Genomic DNA, 16,655 nt, shown 5'->3' with positions numbered 1-16,655 from the left:
AAAGCTGAATAAATAAGCTTTCTGTTGATGTATGGTTTGTTAGGATAGGACAATATTTGGTCGAGATACAACTATTTGAAAATCTGGAATCTGAGGGTGCAAAAACAAATCTAAATATTGATAAAATAGCCTTTAAAGTCATCCAAATGAAGTTCTTAGCAATGCATATTACTAATCAAAAATTAAGTTTTTATATATTTACAGTAGGAAATTTACAAAATATCTTCATGGAACTTGATATTTACTTGATATCCTAATGATTTTTGGCATAAAAGGAAAATCGATCATTTTTACCCATACAATGTATTACTGGATAATTGCTACTAATATACCCGTGCTACTTATGACTGGTTTTGTGGTCCAGGGTCACAAATTAAGATTCTTGATGAAATCCTAGAGCTTTCCTGACCCTGCATAGACAGCAATGTAACGGACACGTTCAAGGCCCAGAAATGTAGTAAGGAAGGACATTGTTAAAATAGTCCATGTGACATCAGTGGTTCAACCGTAATTTTATGAAGCTATGAGAATACATTTTGTGCACAAAGAAAACATTTTCTTCTCCTCTGTGTCAGTCTTCAACACACGTTCACGAGACTACCTTTCTGGGCCTTGAACGTCGTAGTACCGTTGCTGTCTATGCAGGGTCAGAACGCTCTCGGATTTCATCAAAAATATCTTAATTTGTGTTCCGAAGATGAACGAAGGTTTTACAGGTTTGGAATGACATGTGATTAATGACAGAATTTTCAGTTTTTGGTTAACTATCGCTTTGAGTTATTAGTCCAGTTATGAAAGTTTGATGCATTTGAAATGTGTATTATAAACCAAAAAAAAAAAAAAAACTCACCTGACCAACATCGACTTCATGAGTGTATTTACGTGCCGCTGCACCGTTGGTGGTGAAGATGGCAGTTCCGTTGCCATATGGGTTCTTATTGACTATTTTAATGGCATCATCCAAGCTGTCAGCCTCCAGGACCACCAGCACAGGTCCAAATATCTCCTCATTATAGCACTTCATGTCCGGCTGAAATTAAAGTAGGACAAACAACAAGTGGACAACATTACATGGTCTTTGCATGATACTGGCATGTTCTAACTTACAGCAGTTAAAGAGATTTCCTTACTACCATGTTGTTGCAAACATATAGGACTTTCTTTAGTCTATGGAACGAACAATTCGATATTGCAAAAAGCTGTTTTAGCCCCCCTGAAAGTCATTCGGGTCCAAAATAACACTGAACCTCATTGACTTTCACTGTCTGGATTAAAAAATATATATCTTCTTTAGTGTTTCACAGAAGAAATAAATCATACAAATTTGGAAAGACATGAGGTTGAGTAGCTGGGATTCATTTATGTTTATTCATTTAGTAGACACTTTTATCCAAAGCGATTTACAAGTGAGGAATACAACAAGCGATTCATTATAAAGAGGCAAATAAACACAGGACGCACTCGTAATACAGCACTTGAACACTTCTTGTACAACCTTGTAGGCATTGTGGCTCTCACCGTGACACTGCTAATGATGGTTGGTCCAACAAAGTTGCCGTTTTCGTAACCCTTGACCTTCACGTTCCTGCCGTCAAGCAGCACCTTGGCACCCTCATCCACACCACTCTGAATAAGGCTGTTGACTCGCTGTTTGGCCTGAGGCGAGATGAGAGGTCCCACATCAGCTCCGGGCTGGTCACCTTATAGAACAAGCAAGAGAAGAAACAGGAAAATAAAGACATGATTAAGAAGCTATGAAGTTTTTACAAAATGCACTTAAACTACAGCAATAACATATTCCATCAGAATGGAAATTCATTCCGAAATCCTTCATTTTCATCACGTGGCACTATGTTACAAATGCTAAATGAACATACTATTCACTACATAACTAATGGTAATACTGAAGCAAAAATCAAATCACATATAAATGTGTGAATTCATGTCATCAGTAATTCAGGTTACAACCTAGATGCACCAATTTGCTGAATTATTTCTGTACTGTAGGAGTTAAGTGGATAGCTAGCAGAAATTGTAGCAGTTTGTCTTCCAAACAACAGTTTAGTTGGTTAACCAAAAGTTTAGACGTCCTAAAATCTGGAGAAATGGTTTCTGTATCGTTTGTTTTGTTGATTTTTGCTGACTTTCCTTTAATTTACCCCTTTTTACTGGGTTGCAACCAAAGGGATTGGTACTGGCATATCCAAACACATATGAACAAACACACAGCCACACACACAATTTTAGATACCCTGAGGCAATATGTCTTAGAGGTCTGTTATAGGGTTTCAGAATAGCTGCTGCGGTTTTGCTTCTCTGATTACAATTTTCATCGGCAGAATTTTTTTCAAACATTTGATCGGCCCATACTAATTTCTGGTCCCCTTTATACCACAAAATGTGCTTCTGCTTTGTGGCATGACCAAGACAAATAGTGCGTCTATCCTCTGGGTGAGCTGAACATGCTTTAAGTTGCTCAGGGAGAGGTGTGGTCATGAAGGCATGGGTGGTCTACGAAAAGGCCAAAAAAGAGGGATAAAACAAACTGAATGAATTCAGAGTAACTCTACATGGAGCGGAACTGCAGAAGAGAGATTTTATTCAATGAATGTCATGTAAAAATAGTCTAAAGTGATATTTATGGAATAGGTTTTCCTGGTATAGCATAGTGTTTCCTAGTCTTGGTAGTCCCAAAAATGCAAATAACTAAACTGGTCAATATTGTGTCACTGTGTACCAACTAACTTGTAGTAAAAAAAGCTTTTTTTTTTTACTGAGAACAAAATATGGGACCTAACAGAACCACAGCCAATTGGCATATTTAATGTTTTATGAAATATCATTGGTCTAAAATTTTGTTGCATGCCTTTCATTGTAGCTATTTAGGATTACTGCTCTAGGTATATGTAAAATTGTTCACATTTTGCTCCATTTCACAAACCGTTGAGTGCGTCAACCTTTGAAAGTGCAGATGGACACGTTTGCTGCAATGCAAAGTGATATTCGATAACTTGCTGGAACGTGGACATATTTTGGACTTTATTGTATTGCGCCTGACTAGGACACAGTGCTCCACAGCCCAAACTTGATCAGATTTGTGAGACACATAAAAAAAAAACACAAAAAATCTCAAGTACCTGCATTGACACGGAGACCCTTTGCACGTTCAACCAGTTCAGGCAACCAGTTTCGTGCTTCTCCTACAAGGACGGCAGTGGAAAGTGCCATACATCTCTGACCTGCTGCTCCAAAAGCAGCACCAACCAACTGGTTTAGTGTGTTCTCTTTGTTAGCATCAGGCATCACCACGCCGTGATTCTTCGCCCCCTGGTGGACAGAAAATGAAATTGTAAGGAAGCAGCTCCACATTTTCACCAAACTACAAATTCTAGCACTAACACAATGAGTGAAAACAGGCAAAGTAAAAGTGGGGGAAGAAAATGTGATGGACCGCAGACCTTGAAAACAGTTATAATAGACTGGCATAAGATTCAGATTCAAAATTCAAGTTGATTTGCAAAACTACAATAATCTGGAAGAGATTGTGGTAGTGGAGGGGGCAGTTGTGGGGTTTAATAAAAGTGAGTTTATCTGCAGTGGGAGCAAAGGAGGTGGGATCTTCTGTATTAAATCCAAGGCATTTGAATAATGATAGTGTATGTTTTTCCATAGTTTAATGTATTACACTGCTGTCCATCATCTTTGAGTCTCATCTCCAATTTCCTGAATCTTGAGTCTAAAATTGCAGCCTCATTATGGAGGTTAAGAATGAACCAGAATGATGCAGATTCATTTGTAACCAAATGCTGCCACCATCTGGCCACTGAAGTTGTACTGAGAAATTATATACCTGAGCAGTGGTAAAACAAAGCTACAAAGTTGGGAAAAAGTAGCTAGTTACTGGAAAAGTTACACTGTTTAAAAGCATCTGAGCTACTGTCATGCTACTAAAAATCTAGCATAGCTATTTTAGCTAATTACTCCACCCCCTGTGAATTTTTGAAGATGATCTTGGCCATTTTTTTCTATATACTAAGAAATTTCAAAAACACCATATAGATATAACAAAAAGTCCCATATTGCTCAAGCACTGCAGTAAATTCTAAGTATTTACTGACTGATGATGACTTCCGACACCTAAATGCCACTTCAGAAGCGCTTCTGTGCCACCTTTGCAGTGTAAATTTGGCACTATTAAACAGATTTGTTCATTACCTTTTAGTATGTTGAAAAGCATGGCCAGGATATTCTCCAAAACTCACTTTTCATGTTCAATGGAATTAAGTAAATAATATGGAACTACTCACTTAAAGAAGTTTAGACATCTTAAAGGAATAGATCACCCAAAAATGAAAATTCACACTAATGTTGTTCCAAACCTATAAGCCCTTGATTAATCATTGAAACAAAAATTAAGAGATTTTTAATGAAACCAGTAAAGTTTATGTCCCTCCATTGAAAGTCCAGTTAACCAAAACTTAGGAAATGCCAAAAGATCATAACGTCATCATAAAATAAATCCATATCATATTTGCTATAAGTTTAATCGCAACATATAATCATTGCTGTTAATAGTGTTCACCGTCTGTTTGACTACATGTCATTAACTAACTGAATATTACTGAATATTTCTGCCATATGGACATCAACTTGAGATAGTCACCACTGATAAGCTACAACTAAATATAATGTAGAAACTTACATTTTCTGTAAAACTGCTTTGCAACGATTTGTATCGTGAAAAGCGCTATACAAATAAACTTGAATTTAATTGAATACTAATCAAGCGGCAACAAGCTTCCGTGACTACCATATGTGATGTGCTCTATGTATGTGTATTTATGAGAAAATGAAAGCCTAAATTAAACCTGTCTTCACAAGACTTTAACCGCTCATTGTACAGTATATGGATTTGGTTTATGATGCCTTTATGACCTTTCTGGTTACCTGGAGTTTCAATAAAACGGCACAAACTTCCCGAAGCTTAACCTAAATTTTATGGGTTTAGTACAACAAGAGGGTATGTAAATGAAATAATTTTTATTTTTAAGGTGAACTATCCTTTTAAATTCAGAGAGGATGCTTTAGTATGATTTTTTTTTGCTCATAACTGAACAGACTTTCACATGCAATACAGTTTTCTGTGAAATACATTAACTTCATGCTCAGAACCAACCATGTTGCTCTGAACTCTTTTGCCATTTTTGGAGCCTCTCTCATAGATGTACTCGCCAGCCTGGTTGGAGCCTACAAAACTGATGGCTTTGATGGCAGGATGGTCACAGATGAAGTTCACAGCTATAATAACACATAGGGAAAAAATCATTTTGTTATCTCCACACAGAATCTGGATCATAATGTGGTCAAAATATTTATAACCCTTCTGCTTCTATAATTTTCCATACCGTCATGCTGTCCGTGAATTATGTTTAATGTTCCATCCGGAGCACCGGCGTCCTGCAGCAGTTTGGCTAGCAACATGGCGCAGCCAGGCACCCTCTCTGAGGGCTTCAACAAATAGGTGTTCCCGCACACCATGCCCATTGGGAACATCCAGAGTGGAATCATGGCTGGGAAATTGAAGGGGGCTATACCGGTGCATACGCCAATGGGCAGCCGGTATGTGTATGTGTCCATGTCTTTAGTGATAGAGGGGAGGGTCTCGCCCAGCATAAGGGATGTGATACTACAGGTGTGCTCCACCACCTCTGCAAGACCAACAAACAACTACAGTAAATAATGTGAAGGCACACAAACAAAATGTGCAAACAGTTATAAGGCCAAAAACTTTCTTAGGTCCTGTAGCACTAAAAAAAATATCCCACGTTATTTTCAACCTTTTATTATTTTCAATGCTTATTTTGTCATTCAAAGGTTTGGGGTTTGTAAGTATTTTAATTTTTTTTTATTTATGTTTTTGAAAGAAGTGTCTTATGTTCACTAAGGCTACCTTAAAAAAATAGAGTAATTACTGTAAAATATTAACATTTAAAAATACACTTTTAGCATAAATACAATTTTTAGCATTATTACTCCAGTCATCAGTGTCACATGATTTTTCAGAAATCATGCCAAGATGCTGATTTGCTGGTCATAAAACATATCTTATTATTAGCAATGCTGAAAACAGTTGTGATGCCTACAATTTTTGTGAAAGCCATAATACTTGTTTTCAGGATTCTAAATAGAAAGTTTAAAAAACTGCATTTATTTGAAATAAAAATATTTTATAACATCATTGATGTCTTTATTGTCGCTTTTCATTAATTGAATGATTTTTTCTTTTAAAAAAGTATTAATTTCATTAAAAAAATTATAATGATAACAATAATCTTACTGACCCCAAACCTTTGGTAGTGTACATCAATTCTCATTAAAAAAAAAATCACTTGTGAATCCAACAATAAAGTACCAACTGTCCTTTGAGACCACTTTTTTTTTTGACGGAGCAACTTCTGGATTTTACCTGGACTTTTTAGGTTTACATTTTTGAGTTTGTTATGACTAGACATAAGTGGACACAAACAGAATTGATTATATCACACATTTGCGGTGCTTAAGCCTCCTTTATAAGGTTATTTATTGTAAACGCATTCTGCTTGTCTACAATTTAAAGGATTTAAAGGATGAGTCAAAATGATTGTCTGTAGTAGCAGTCAGTATGGGTTGGTGCGTACTGTAGTCATTGGGTTGAAAGTAACTGACTATTCCTTATAATGTTCTACACTCTACAGTCTTAGTTACTACATTCGGGAATTAACTAACATGGCGCTAACTGCTCTTAATATTACTACAGAACTGTCTGAAGAATGAGAGACTCACGCAGTCCTCTGAACACATCGCCCTCAGCATCAGCCAGGGTTTTTCCCTGCTCCAGGGTTATCAGCTTGGCCAGCTCTTTCTGAAACACAAATCAAATCACATATACATTTAGCAGGCAGTAAGGCAGAACAATTAATCAAATATGGCTTAGTGCAATCATCAAAAGGTTGGAATTTAATTAAATAAATATGCCCTGCATGATTCAGAGACCATGATCCAGTGTTTTAGAGTGGCTTGGTCTGCAGTAAATGCTGCTCCACTTGAACTTCATCTCTGCATCTGCTCTGAGTTTGGGTTGTGCCACCCATTTTACCATATTTGTAATAAGCGTTTACAAACCTGTTGCCAACAAAAGAGAATTATCAAGGTCTCCCTTCAGTTTTGTTTTTTTTAAAGCTTGATGGTTTATGTTTGAAAATGATGAAATTAAGAAAGAAATTAATATTAAAGGGGTCATGAACTGCCTTTTTTACTATATTATACTGTTCTCTAAGGTCCACTTATAATGTTACCAAGATTTTTACATCAAAAACATCATCATTTAGAAGTAACGGGCTATTTTATGTCCTGTTTTTGACCCCCTCATCAGAACGCTCTGTTTGAATAGGGGTAGACTCAAAGTAAATGCCCACTGCTATGGTTGGCTAACAGTTGTGAATGTTTGACAGTCTACATCCTCCCTAGATGGATGCTGTTGTGTTTTAGTTTAAAAATGCATAAATACTCACATCAAACGATCTGTAATAACAGACAAAGCAATAGTGACCACGTAATAAAAACAGTTTAAGGCCGTTTCACACCGAGTGCGATGCGAAAAAGCGAGGCGAATCGCCAACGAACATTGCTTGAAGCGTGAAACAATTGATCGCCTTCTGCTATTATTCACGTCTGCACGCTAGGTGGCGCTGACCAGCAATGCATTTTTTCCTAATGTAGCCTATGTATCTCGTATAAGGCTTTTACATCGTTCACTGCTCTACACAGCATTAAATTAATATAAATAACTTTTGGTTCTTCATCAGAAACACAAACTATCCATAATGCTTACGAGAATACATCTGAAAATATAATTAGAGGTACAATTAGCATCAAGCTACATTTCAAAATGTATGTAATTATTAATGTTTTGGCTCAAACCCCACTTTAAACCATCATCGAGTGCTTCTGATTGTGATCTAAAATGGATTTTGATTCTATAATAGGCAGACATGCACTCTTTGTATGTTATAATGGACTGAACGCTACCTGCTTGAGCGATGAAAAAAAATAAAAATAAAAAATCGACACGACGAAAAAAAAAAAATCCTCACTTTTTCACGTCGTGAATGATTGCGCCTGGTGTGAATATCCCCATTAGGGATTAATTCTTTCGATTCAAATCATCATCGCGCCGAACATTCGCAATGTTTTTTGCGTTCAGTGTGAAAAGGCCTTTACTCACACTTGTGTGGTGCGACATCGGATCCAATATAATCAGCACAACATCATCTTTTAGTTTCAATCTTTCTGAAAATCCCATGTCGTATTGTGCCTTTTTTTAAAAACTAATTTCACGGTATGAAGTGAACAAAGGACTGAGTTCTTACTGACGCGGTCTGGAACGGCATTAAAAATAAAGTTCATCCACTCTTTCCTAATGCTGCGATCAGAAGGAATTCAATGCAAAGGCTGTTTTTTCCACAACTTGGCACTTCACAGCATCTTGTTGTCTTCGGAGCCATCTTTATCGTTTGGTTTCTGCATAGACCTGCGCGTACGCCTCTCTCGTAAACACTGCATGCGTGAATCGGTGAGCGGGGCTAAACAGGCAGCGATGTAGAAGCAGGCGTTGATGTTCTTCTGCGGATGCGGTGTTTATCCACACTATTACATCATAGAGTGATACATTCCACAAGCTGTCGTTTTGGCACACTGGCTTCAATATAAGCTGTTTTTACACCAATGAGAAAGTTTTAAGTTCTGAAACTTTCAGGACGTTTTTAGAGTACAATGACCTCTTATATGTCATGACCCCTTTAAAGGGTTAGTTCACCCAAAAATGACAATTTTGGAGAGTACCCCAGAACGTAATCGTGCACATGCTGAATGTAAACAACACTGATTACGTTGATTACGTTCTAGGGTACTCTCCAAAATGGCGGAAGACGGTAACTCGGGGAGAAGAATTGCTGAACAAATTATGTTATTATTGTTTTCTTTGCGCACAAAAGGATTCTCGTAGCTTCGTAAAATTACGGTTGAACCACTGATGTCACATGGACTATTTTACCGATGTCCTTGATAGTATACGTTTCTGGACCTGGGAACATTGCAGTTGCATTGCTGTCTATGGGAGGGTCAGAGAGCTCTCAGATTTTATCAAAATTATCTTGATTTGTGTTCCGAAGATGTTCCGAACGTCTTATGGGTTTGGAACGACATGAGGGTATAATTAATTAATGTATTAATGACAGAATTTTCATTTTTTGGTGAACTAAGCCTTTAATATTGTAATTTTACAGTTGTATTATAAATTAAAACCGTTATTATTGTTGTCGTTGTTGTTTTTCTTAAAAGCTTGCTTTTATTATTTGACAGTAAAATATTATAACAGAAATATTTTTATTTATTATTTTTAATTTAATAATAACAATAAAATTACTTTTATTTTACTTAATAATAATATTTTAAATGTATTTAAAAATCACAACTACAATTTTTATGACTTTTTTTCATAAAAAAAGTAATCATGATAAGCCCTAGTAGCCCTTGCCGGCAGAGTGTTTTCTTCAAAAGTCTACCTTTCAGCTATTCACATTACAAATTAATAATGCACTATTAATCGAGTAACAGTTACCACTGATGTCACATGGACTATTTTACCGATGTCCTTGATAGTATACGTTTCTGGACCTGGGAACATTGCAGTTGCATTGCTGTCTATGGGAGGGTCAGAGAGCTCTCAGATTTTATCAAAATTATCTTGATTTGTGTTCCGAAGATGTTCCGAACGTCTTATGGGTTTGGAACGACATGAGGGTATAATTAATTAATGTATTAATGACAGAATTTTCATTTTTTGGTGAACTAAGCCTTTAATATTGTAATTTTACAGTTGTATTATAAATTAAAACCGTTATTATTGTTGTCGTTGTTGTTTTTCTTAAAAGCTTGCTTTTATTATTTGACAGTAAAATATTATAACAGAAATATTTTTATTTATTATTTTTAATTTAATAATAACAATAAAATTACTTTTATTTTACTTAATAATAATATTTTAAATGTATTTAAAAATCACAACTACAATTTTTATGACTTTTTTTCATAAAAAAAGTAATCATGATAAGCCCTAGTAGCCCTTGCCGGCAGAGCGTTTTCTTCAAAAGTCTACCTTTCAGCTATTCACATTACAAATTAATAATGCACTATTAATCGCGTAACAGTTTGCACAATTCTATTAAACAGTAATCCAGTTAATGAAAACAGGGTTTCCACAGCTTTATACAAATTTTCCAGACCTAGGAATCACAAATCCCTGATATTTCCAAGTTTTCCATTGCCATGAAAGCCCAGTGAAAACCTTTCAACTGAAGATCCATCACTGTGTTACTGTACGGATCCATATTTAACAAGCATAGCAAGTGTGTAGAACAGGATCTAGTAAAATGAAACCTAAATAATACTAATTTCAACCATAAAGTCTGGTGTTGATTGGAAAATTAATAAAAAAACAAAACAAGCGAGTTGAGGATGTGCAGCAGTAACTTACAATATTGTCTTTAATGAGCAGCTGATAGCGAAGGAAGATCTGCTGGCGGGTGAGGATGGAAGTTTCAGACCATGTGTGGTACGCCCGTGAGCACGAGTCCACGGCGGCCAACATCTCCTCGTGTGTGGCCTTTGGCACTCGACCAATGACCTCGTTGGTGGCCTGAGGAAAGCGCATGCATTAGAATTCAATCACAGAGACAGTTCATCTGTAACTAATGGTTGGTTTGTGGCCTTTTCTCTGCAAAGTGCTGATACAGTCACTTGTAAAAAATAAAAAATAAAAAGTAAAAAACACTGATTGCTGACAAAGGTTATACTTTCTTGCTGTTAACATTAACTAAACATAAAAAAACAGCACAAACGATTCAACCACTTATAACAACCAAAGCAACTTAAAAAAAGTCCACCCTTTTACGTACCAAAAACCCAGACTGTATTTAAACTACTCTAATGTGATATTAACCAGAGTTCCTGAAATATAGAGTGCAAATAGAGCGAAAAAAACAACAAACAATTATTATGGCATCTACTGTGCAAAGCAGATTAAAGCAAAACTTTAGAAAATGGCTACTCTCCATGTTTTCTCTATTGCTCCTTTTGCACATTGGTAACAGTACAAAATAATCAATGAGCAAACATTTTTAAAAATGTAAAAAGAACTAACAACATAACTGAAGCTGTTTTATATACTGATTGATGGTATAACTAAGGAAAACTAAGTAATGCAGGTGTTATGTGTTGTCTAGTCAGGTTGATCAGCACAAATCACATGTGCTTAAACCACAATAATCTAATGGGTTTAACTTGGCCTAAGTGTGGTCAATGAATGTAATCTGTTAAACTGCTGTGTGTTAAACTGCTAAACTGATGTCTGTTAGTACAGTATGAACTTACAGGATTGTGAATGTCCAACCATTCTGGACTCTTGGATTCGACAAACTTTCCATCAATGAACAACTTGGTGGTGGGCTGAGAAAGGACAGAGAAAATTATGTAATATGAATGTAAAAAGCAAACGTAAAACACAACTCATTAACAATTACAACAATAACTTTTTCAAGAGACTGATAAGATGATAGATTGCATCTTAAGACTAGATCTGTTCAGATTTCCAGTCGCGTAGTGTATTCCAGTGTTTACACAAGACAATGTCAGTGTTATTCCTCTTATAAGAGGGAGATAAAAGTCTAGAATGAATGAGTGATTGCTCTGGTCACTGTCAGATCATATAGTCTAGTGCAAGGTTCAGTACGAGGCAGTGGTGTGTGGTGGTCTTCAGAAATGAGGCGGCAAAGTTTCATGTGATGTTTACATTGTGTAAAGACTAAAAGCTTATGGAACAATATTGAAAACCGGTTGACGACCTAGAACAACTGGATATATAAGCAACATTTATACAAAGTCCATTGTCTGCTTGGCTCATAATCACTTAACTACTGTGTTTACAAAGTTTTTGACATATTAGATAAACTTTCTCTTAACCCACATATATTACTCTTAGCCCCAAACACTCCCCAAGCACAAATATGCACAATACGTGGGTATTGATATACATGATACATCATCATATACATGATAACTTACCACAGAGGAGGCGGAGTAGCACATGCGTCCCATCTGAAGAGGAACCTGCAGAACAGGTCACAGCACAGGTACAATATTAAATTATCTCCGTTATTGTGTCTGGGCAGATCATTTCATTAGATATCAGTCAGTATATTAAACCTCATGTATAACTGCTGTGCACTTACATTTATTTAACTTGGTTTGTAATCAGCATAGAAAGGAAATTAATGGTTTATACAGCTTTCGATGAAAAGAAAAACTCTCTTTAGATACGGATAAACTGCTTTTCTGATTGCATATAGGACTAAGCTGTTGCTCAAAAGTATTCAAGCATGAAGTCCAATGCTTTCTAGGACTAGGATAATAACACTAGTAGCACTTAGCGCGTATGAACTTGACAAGAACTGTCGCGAAATGATATAACAGCAAAGGTAGTATCTTTGTGGTGATTAGGCAATTACTACAACATCTTACATACTATTTTTATAGTGTATTATATATAGAGTTGCTTTCATTGTGGCTCGTGAGCAACAAAGTATCTGCTCGTGGTGTTTGACCGTGAAGTTGATACTCTGACAACATGACGTAACGTCAAACTCATACTACGTGTATGACTGTAAAATGCGATGTTTTTGTGTTTCTTACCCTCTTCTTTACAAGGGAACGCATTAATGTCGCTGCCATGATGGAATTCGTAGATTAATGTTGTATTCCCCCCCCTAATGTGCGTCCAATCCCCGCCAGAGGACGTGCGGTAGTAACTGGACTGATATATGCATGCCATGGCGACACAAGAGAAGGTTAAATATGTTGTTTCTTATCTTAAATGAAGTTATTGTTTGCAATGCATTATTTAACTGTTATGTTGTCATCTTCTAGCCTGTTCTTGGATATTTCTTCGGAACACAATTTAAGATATTTTGGATGAAAACCGGGAGGCTTGTGACTGTTCCATTGACTGCCAAGTAAATTACACTGTCAAGGTCCAGAAAAGTAAGAAAGACATCGTCAGAATAGTCCATCTGCCATCAGTGGTTCAACCGTAGCGTTATGAAGTGACAAGAATACTTTTTGTATGTGAAGAAAACAAAAATAATTACTTTATTCAACAATTCGTCTCCTCTGTGTCTCTCCGCATCACCGTAGCGCCATTTTGGAAAATATCCGCTGAACGCAAGCAGCGTACACTATCTGCTCGTGGTGTTTGACCGTGAAGTTGATACTCTGACAACATGACGTAACGTCAAACTCATACTACGTGTATGACTGTAAAATGCGATGTTTTTGTGTTTCTTACCCTCTTCTTTACAAGGGAACGCATTAATGTCGCTGCCATGATGGAATTCGTAGATTAATGTTGTATTCAACCCCCTAATGTGCGTCCAATCCCCGCCAGAGGACGTGCGCCGAGACCTGTGCCCTGCAGACGAACCGCTTTTCCTACTGCGACTTTAAGAATGGGCGGGATATCGTGTTCAAACAGCCAATCATGTGCTAAAGCCAAATGCGCCCCCAAATTCAGGAAATCTATTGGTTAGGCCTCGCAGATGATGGACCAATGGTAGTGCGCGTTTGTTGAAAGGCGTTTCTTTGATGACACAGGCACACATCATAGGCGAGAGCTGTTGCGTTGGAAGTGATAGGATATTAAACCTGTCAATCATTAATTACAAAGACAGAAGGCATGTGACAAGTTTACGTTATACGACAAAAAAACATTAAGTACGTTATTATTAACCTTCATTTTTGATGCATTTAATTTACTTCATATAATTTAGGTCGGTGAAATCTTTCCAGTTCTGATGCAAAATCATGTAAATGCATTGCTTTGAACTACAGTGTTTTGAAGTCAGAATCATGTTAGCGAATCGGTTCGTTCAAATGGTTCATTTTATATAAAAACGATTCCCTTTTTTTCACGGTTTCACTATTTTATTTTATTTTTTTGTAAAACAGTTGCTTACGAATGTGCTTTCGGTCTTGTCGTGTTTGTTTGTTGGTTTATTCAAACATGTTTATTAACAAAGTTTACTTGTAATTACTTACAATTCAATAGATAAGTATGTTATTTTTAAACATATTTTTAATTCCCAATATTGTTAACAGCATTGTTTCCACATTCTTTTATTCCTAAACAAACACGTCTCAAATGGCTCGCGAATCGGTTCGGCTGAACCCTCAACAAGAATCGGTTCATAAAAAGATTCTTTAGTAAACCGAGCTTCACTACTATGTATGCAGTTAATAAATCTATCTCAAACAAAGTAAATTCTCCTTGAGGACCAACAATCTAATATGAGTGCATCAGCTGCACGTTTAATCTAGGTAAATGCATAAATCCCGTATGAATGCTTGAACATGGCGACAAACTCAGCCAGGAGGAGGATTTTTGGTGGTACTTCTCATTGGTTGGCTTAGTGTGTTTTTTCATGTAATGTTATAGTTTCAGTAGTAACTGGACTGATATATGCATGCCATGGCGACACAAGAGAAGGTTAAATATGTTGTTTCTTATCTTAAATGAAGTTATTGTTTGCAATGCATTATTTAACTGTTATGTTGTCATCTTCTAGCCTGTTCTTGGATATTTCTTCGGAACACAATTTAAGATATTTTGGATGAAAACCGGGAGGCTTGTGACTGTTCCATTGACTGCCAAGTAAATTACACTGTCAAGGTCCAGAAAAGTATGAAAGACATCGTCAGAATAGTCCATCTGCCATCAGTGGTTCAACCGTAGCGTTATGAAGTGACAAGAATACTTTTTGTATGTGAAGAAAACAAAAATAATTACTTTATTCAACAATTCGTCTCCTCTGTGTCTCTCCGCATCACCGTAGCGCCATTTTGGAAAATATCCGCTGAACGCAAGCAGCGTACACTATTCTGTGTCAGCCGCGCTGCATGGATGCGCTGTTTTCGACAAAATTTTCATTTTGGGGTGGAGTATCCCTTTAAGCTTTGACTTAAGTGTCAACAAATTCTTAGTAAAAAGTTTTTAAAAGACTTTTCTAAGAGTAGGAGACTTTTATCAAGCTAAAAGCAACTTTCAGTAGTCTAAGTCTAAGACTGATTCTTAAGTGTTGACTGAGGTGACACTTAAGTGTTGTGAACTAAGGACTACAATGATGTCAACACAAAATGGCCGACCTCGACCTCTGAATCAGCCAATAGTGAGCCTGCTCATGTAAAGTCACAGCAGCACAACACCAATCATTTAATGTAACTACAATAAAATCATTTAATTAAGACTGAAATATTTTAATTTAAATGTATTTTTAAATGCTTTGCATTGTGCAAAATTATCACAAATTATTACTAATGCTTTGTTTAATGGTATGTCTCCTCATTTACAGTTAGAGCAATGATGTGAACATGAGTTCCATCAATGGCTCCAACAACTCCAGGAAAGCCCACAATCCTCACAAAAGTTGTTTTTGCAGTATGGTTTGGCGGTCAGTTGAAAATTCAATAAACTGCCATATAGTAGTGGCCAAAAGTGATGTCCGGCCTAGGAAATTTGACATCTGCACCCTTAATAATAAAAAAAAAAATCCAATATTTTGTAAGAATATTGCATAGTTGCTTAGTTAGTTGTTTTATTTGTGATAATAATGCAATGAAACATGCCAAATTGTGCGGTCATAATATTTGTCCATGCTGTCATACAAAGAAATTATGAACACATGCAAAAACAAGAGGACCAATGAAATGTAAATAACGTATGTTGAAGTCAGTGTGCCAATGTTGCCAATTTAGTGATTTTGTCACTAGATTTAGTGGCTTACTCATCCCTTTAGAGACTTTTTTTCAAAAGCCTAGCAACAAAATCAATTTCTTGGACAAACCTTATCTACATTCCGAGACTCTCCCATGACGTCATAAAGGCCAGTTCACTGATCTATAGAAATATAAATATAGATCAGTGAACTCACCTTTATGAGGTCATCTAGCAACATTAAGTGACCAGTTTTAGCTACTTTCAATTGAAAGCAGTTGGTGGTCTTTTTTGAGCGAGATGCTAACGGTCTAATCAGATTCAATGATCTATGCTAAGCTAAGCTAAAAGTGCTACTGCCAGACCCGGAGATGGGCTGAATGGATTAGAAAACGGTTAAACTCAACTGTTTAACTCTAGGAGAGTTGGAAAATGAGCCTATTTTCAAAAATAGTGGAGTGTTCCTTTAAAGGGGTCATATGATGCTGCTAAAAAGAACATTATTTTGTGTATTTGGTGTAATGAAATGTGTTTATGCGGTTTAAAGTTTAAAAAACACATTATTTTCCACATACTGTACATTATTGTTTCTCCTCTATGCCCCGCCTTTCTGAAACGCGTCGATTTTTACAAACCTCATTGGTCTGAAAAGCGAGGTATGCTCTGATTGGCCAGCTATCCAGTGCGTTATGATTGGCCGAATACCTCAAGCGTGAGACGGAAATGTTACGCCCATCACCATACTGTGATGCCGTGTCCGGCCGGAGCGACGAGACAAAAACATGAAAACCCATTA

At 36.6% G+C, this 16,655-nt stretch overlaps 1 protein-coding gene and 1 long non-coding RNA gene across 3 annotated transcripts in view; one reads left to right on the top strand and one right to left on the bottom strand.

Annotated features, from left to right (window-relative positions):
- Positions 1 to 13,599, bottom strand: part of aldh6a1 (aldehyde dehydrogenase 6 family, member A1) — an 18,762-nt gene extending 5,163 nt beyond the window's left edge. The window contains exons 1-10 of one of the 2 annotated variants that reach the window (XM_016551268.1): positions 13,439 to 13,599; positions 12,160 to 12,204; positions 11,470 to 11,544; positions 10,574 to 10,735; positions 6,823 to 6,901; positions 5,406 to 5,708; positions 5,177 to 5,298; positions 3,138 to 3,327; positions 1,519 to 1,700; positions 851 to 1,030 (exon numbers count right to left, since the gene is read on the bottom strand). In XM_016551268.1, coding sequence (XP_016406754.1) covers positions 851 to 1,030; positions 1,519 to 1,700; positions 3,138 to 3,327; positions 5,177 to 5,298; positions 5,406 to 5,708; positions 6,823 to 6,901; positions 10,574 to 10,735; positions 11,470 to 11,544; positions 12,160 to 12,204; positions 13,439 to 13,477 — 1,377 coding nt within the window. In that variant the 5' untranslated portion in view covers positions 13,478 to 13,599. Of the gene's footprint in view, positions 1 to 850; positions 1,031 to 1,518; positions 1,701 to 3,137; positions 3,328 to 5,176; positions 5,299 to 5,405; positions 5,709 to 6,822; positions 6,902 to 10,573; positions 10,736 to 11,469; positions 11,545 to 12,159; positions 12,205 to 12,786; positions 12,895 to 13,438 lie in introns of those variants that run through there. The other variant, XM_016551267.1, reaches the window with a different exon arrangement.
- Positions 12,162 to 16,655, top strand: part of LOC107739235 (uncharacterized) — a 6,069-nt gene continuing 1,575 nt past the window's right edge. Inside the window, exon 1 of the long non-coding RNA XR_001639977.1 lies at positions 12,162 to 12,227. This is a non-coding gene — a long non-coding RNA (uncharacterized LOC107739235). The remainder of the gene's footprint in view (positions 12,228 to 16,655) is intronic.

The sequence above is a fragment of the Sinocyclocheilus rhinocerous genome, unplaced genomic scaffold, assembly GCF_001515625.1.
Source record: "Sinocyclocheilus rhinocerous isolate Xijiao unplaced genomic scaffold, SAMN03320098_v1.1 scaffold495, whole genome shotgun sequence".
In the NCBI taxonomy this organism is placed as follows: domain Eukaryota; kingdom Metazoa; phylum Chordata; class Actinopteri; order Cypriniformes; family Cyprinidae; genus Sinocyclocheilus; species Sinocyclocheilus rhinocerous.
The sequence above is the reverse complement of the archived record's forward strand: the minus strand, read 5'-3'. Positions and strand labels throughout refer to the sequence as shown.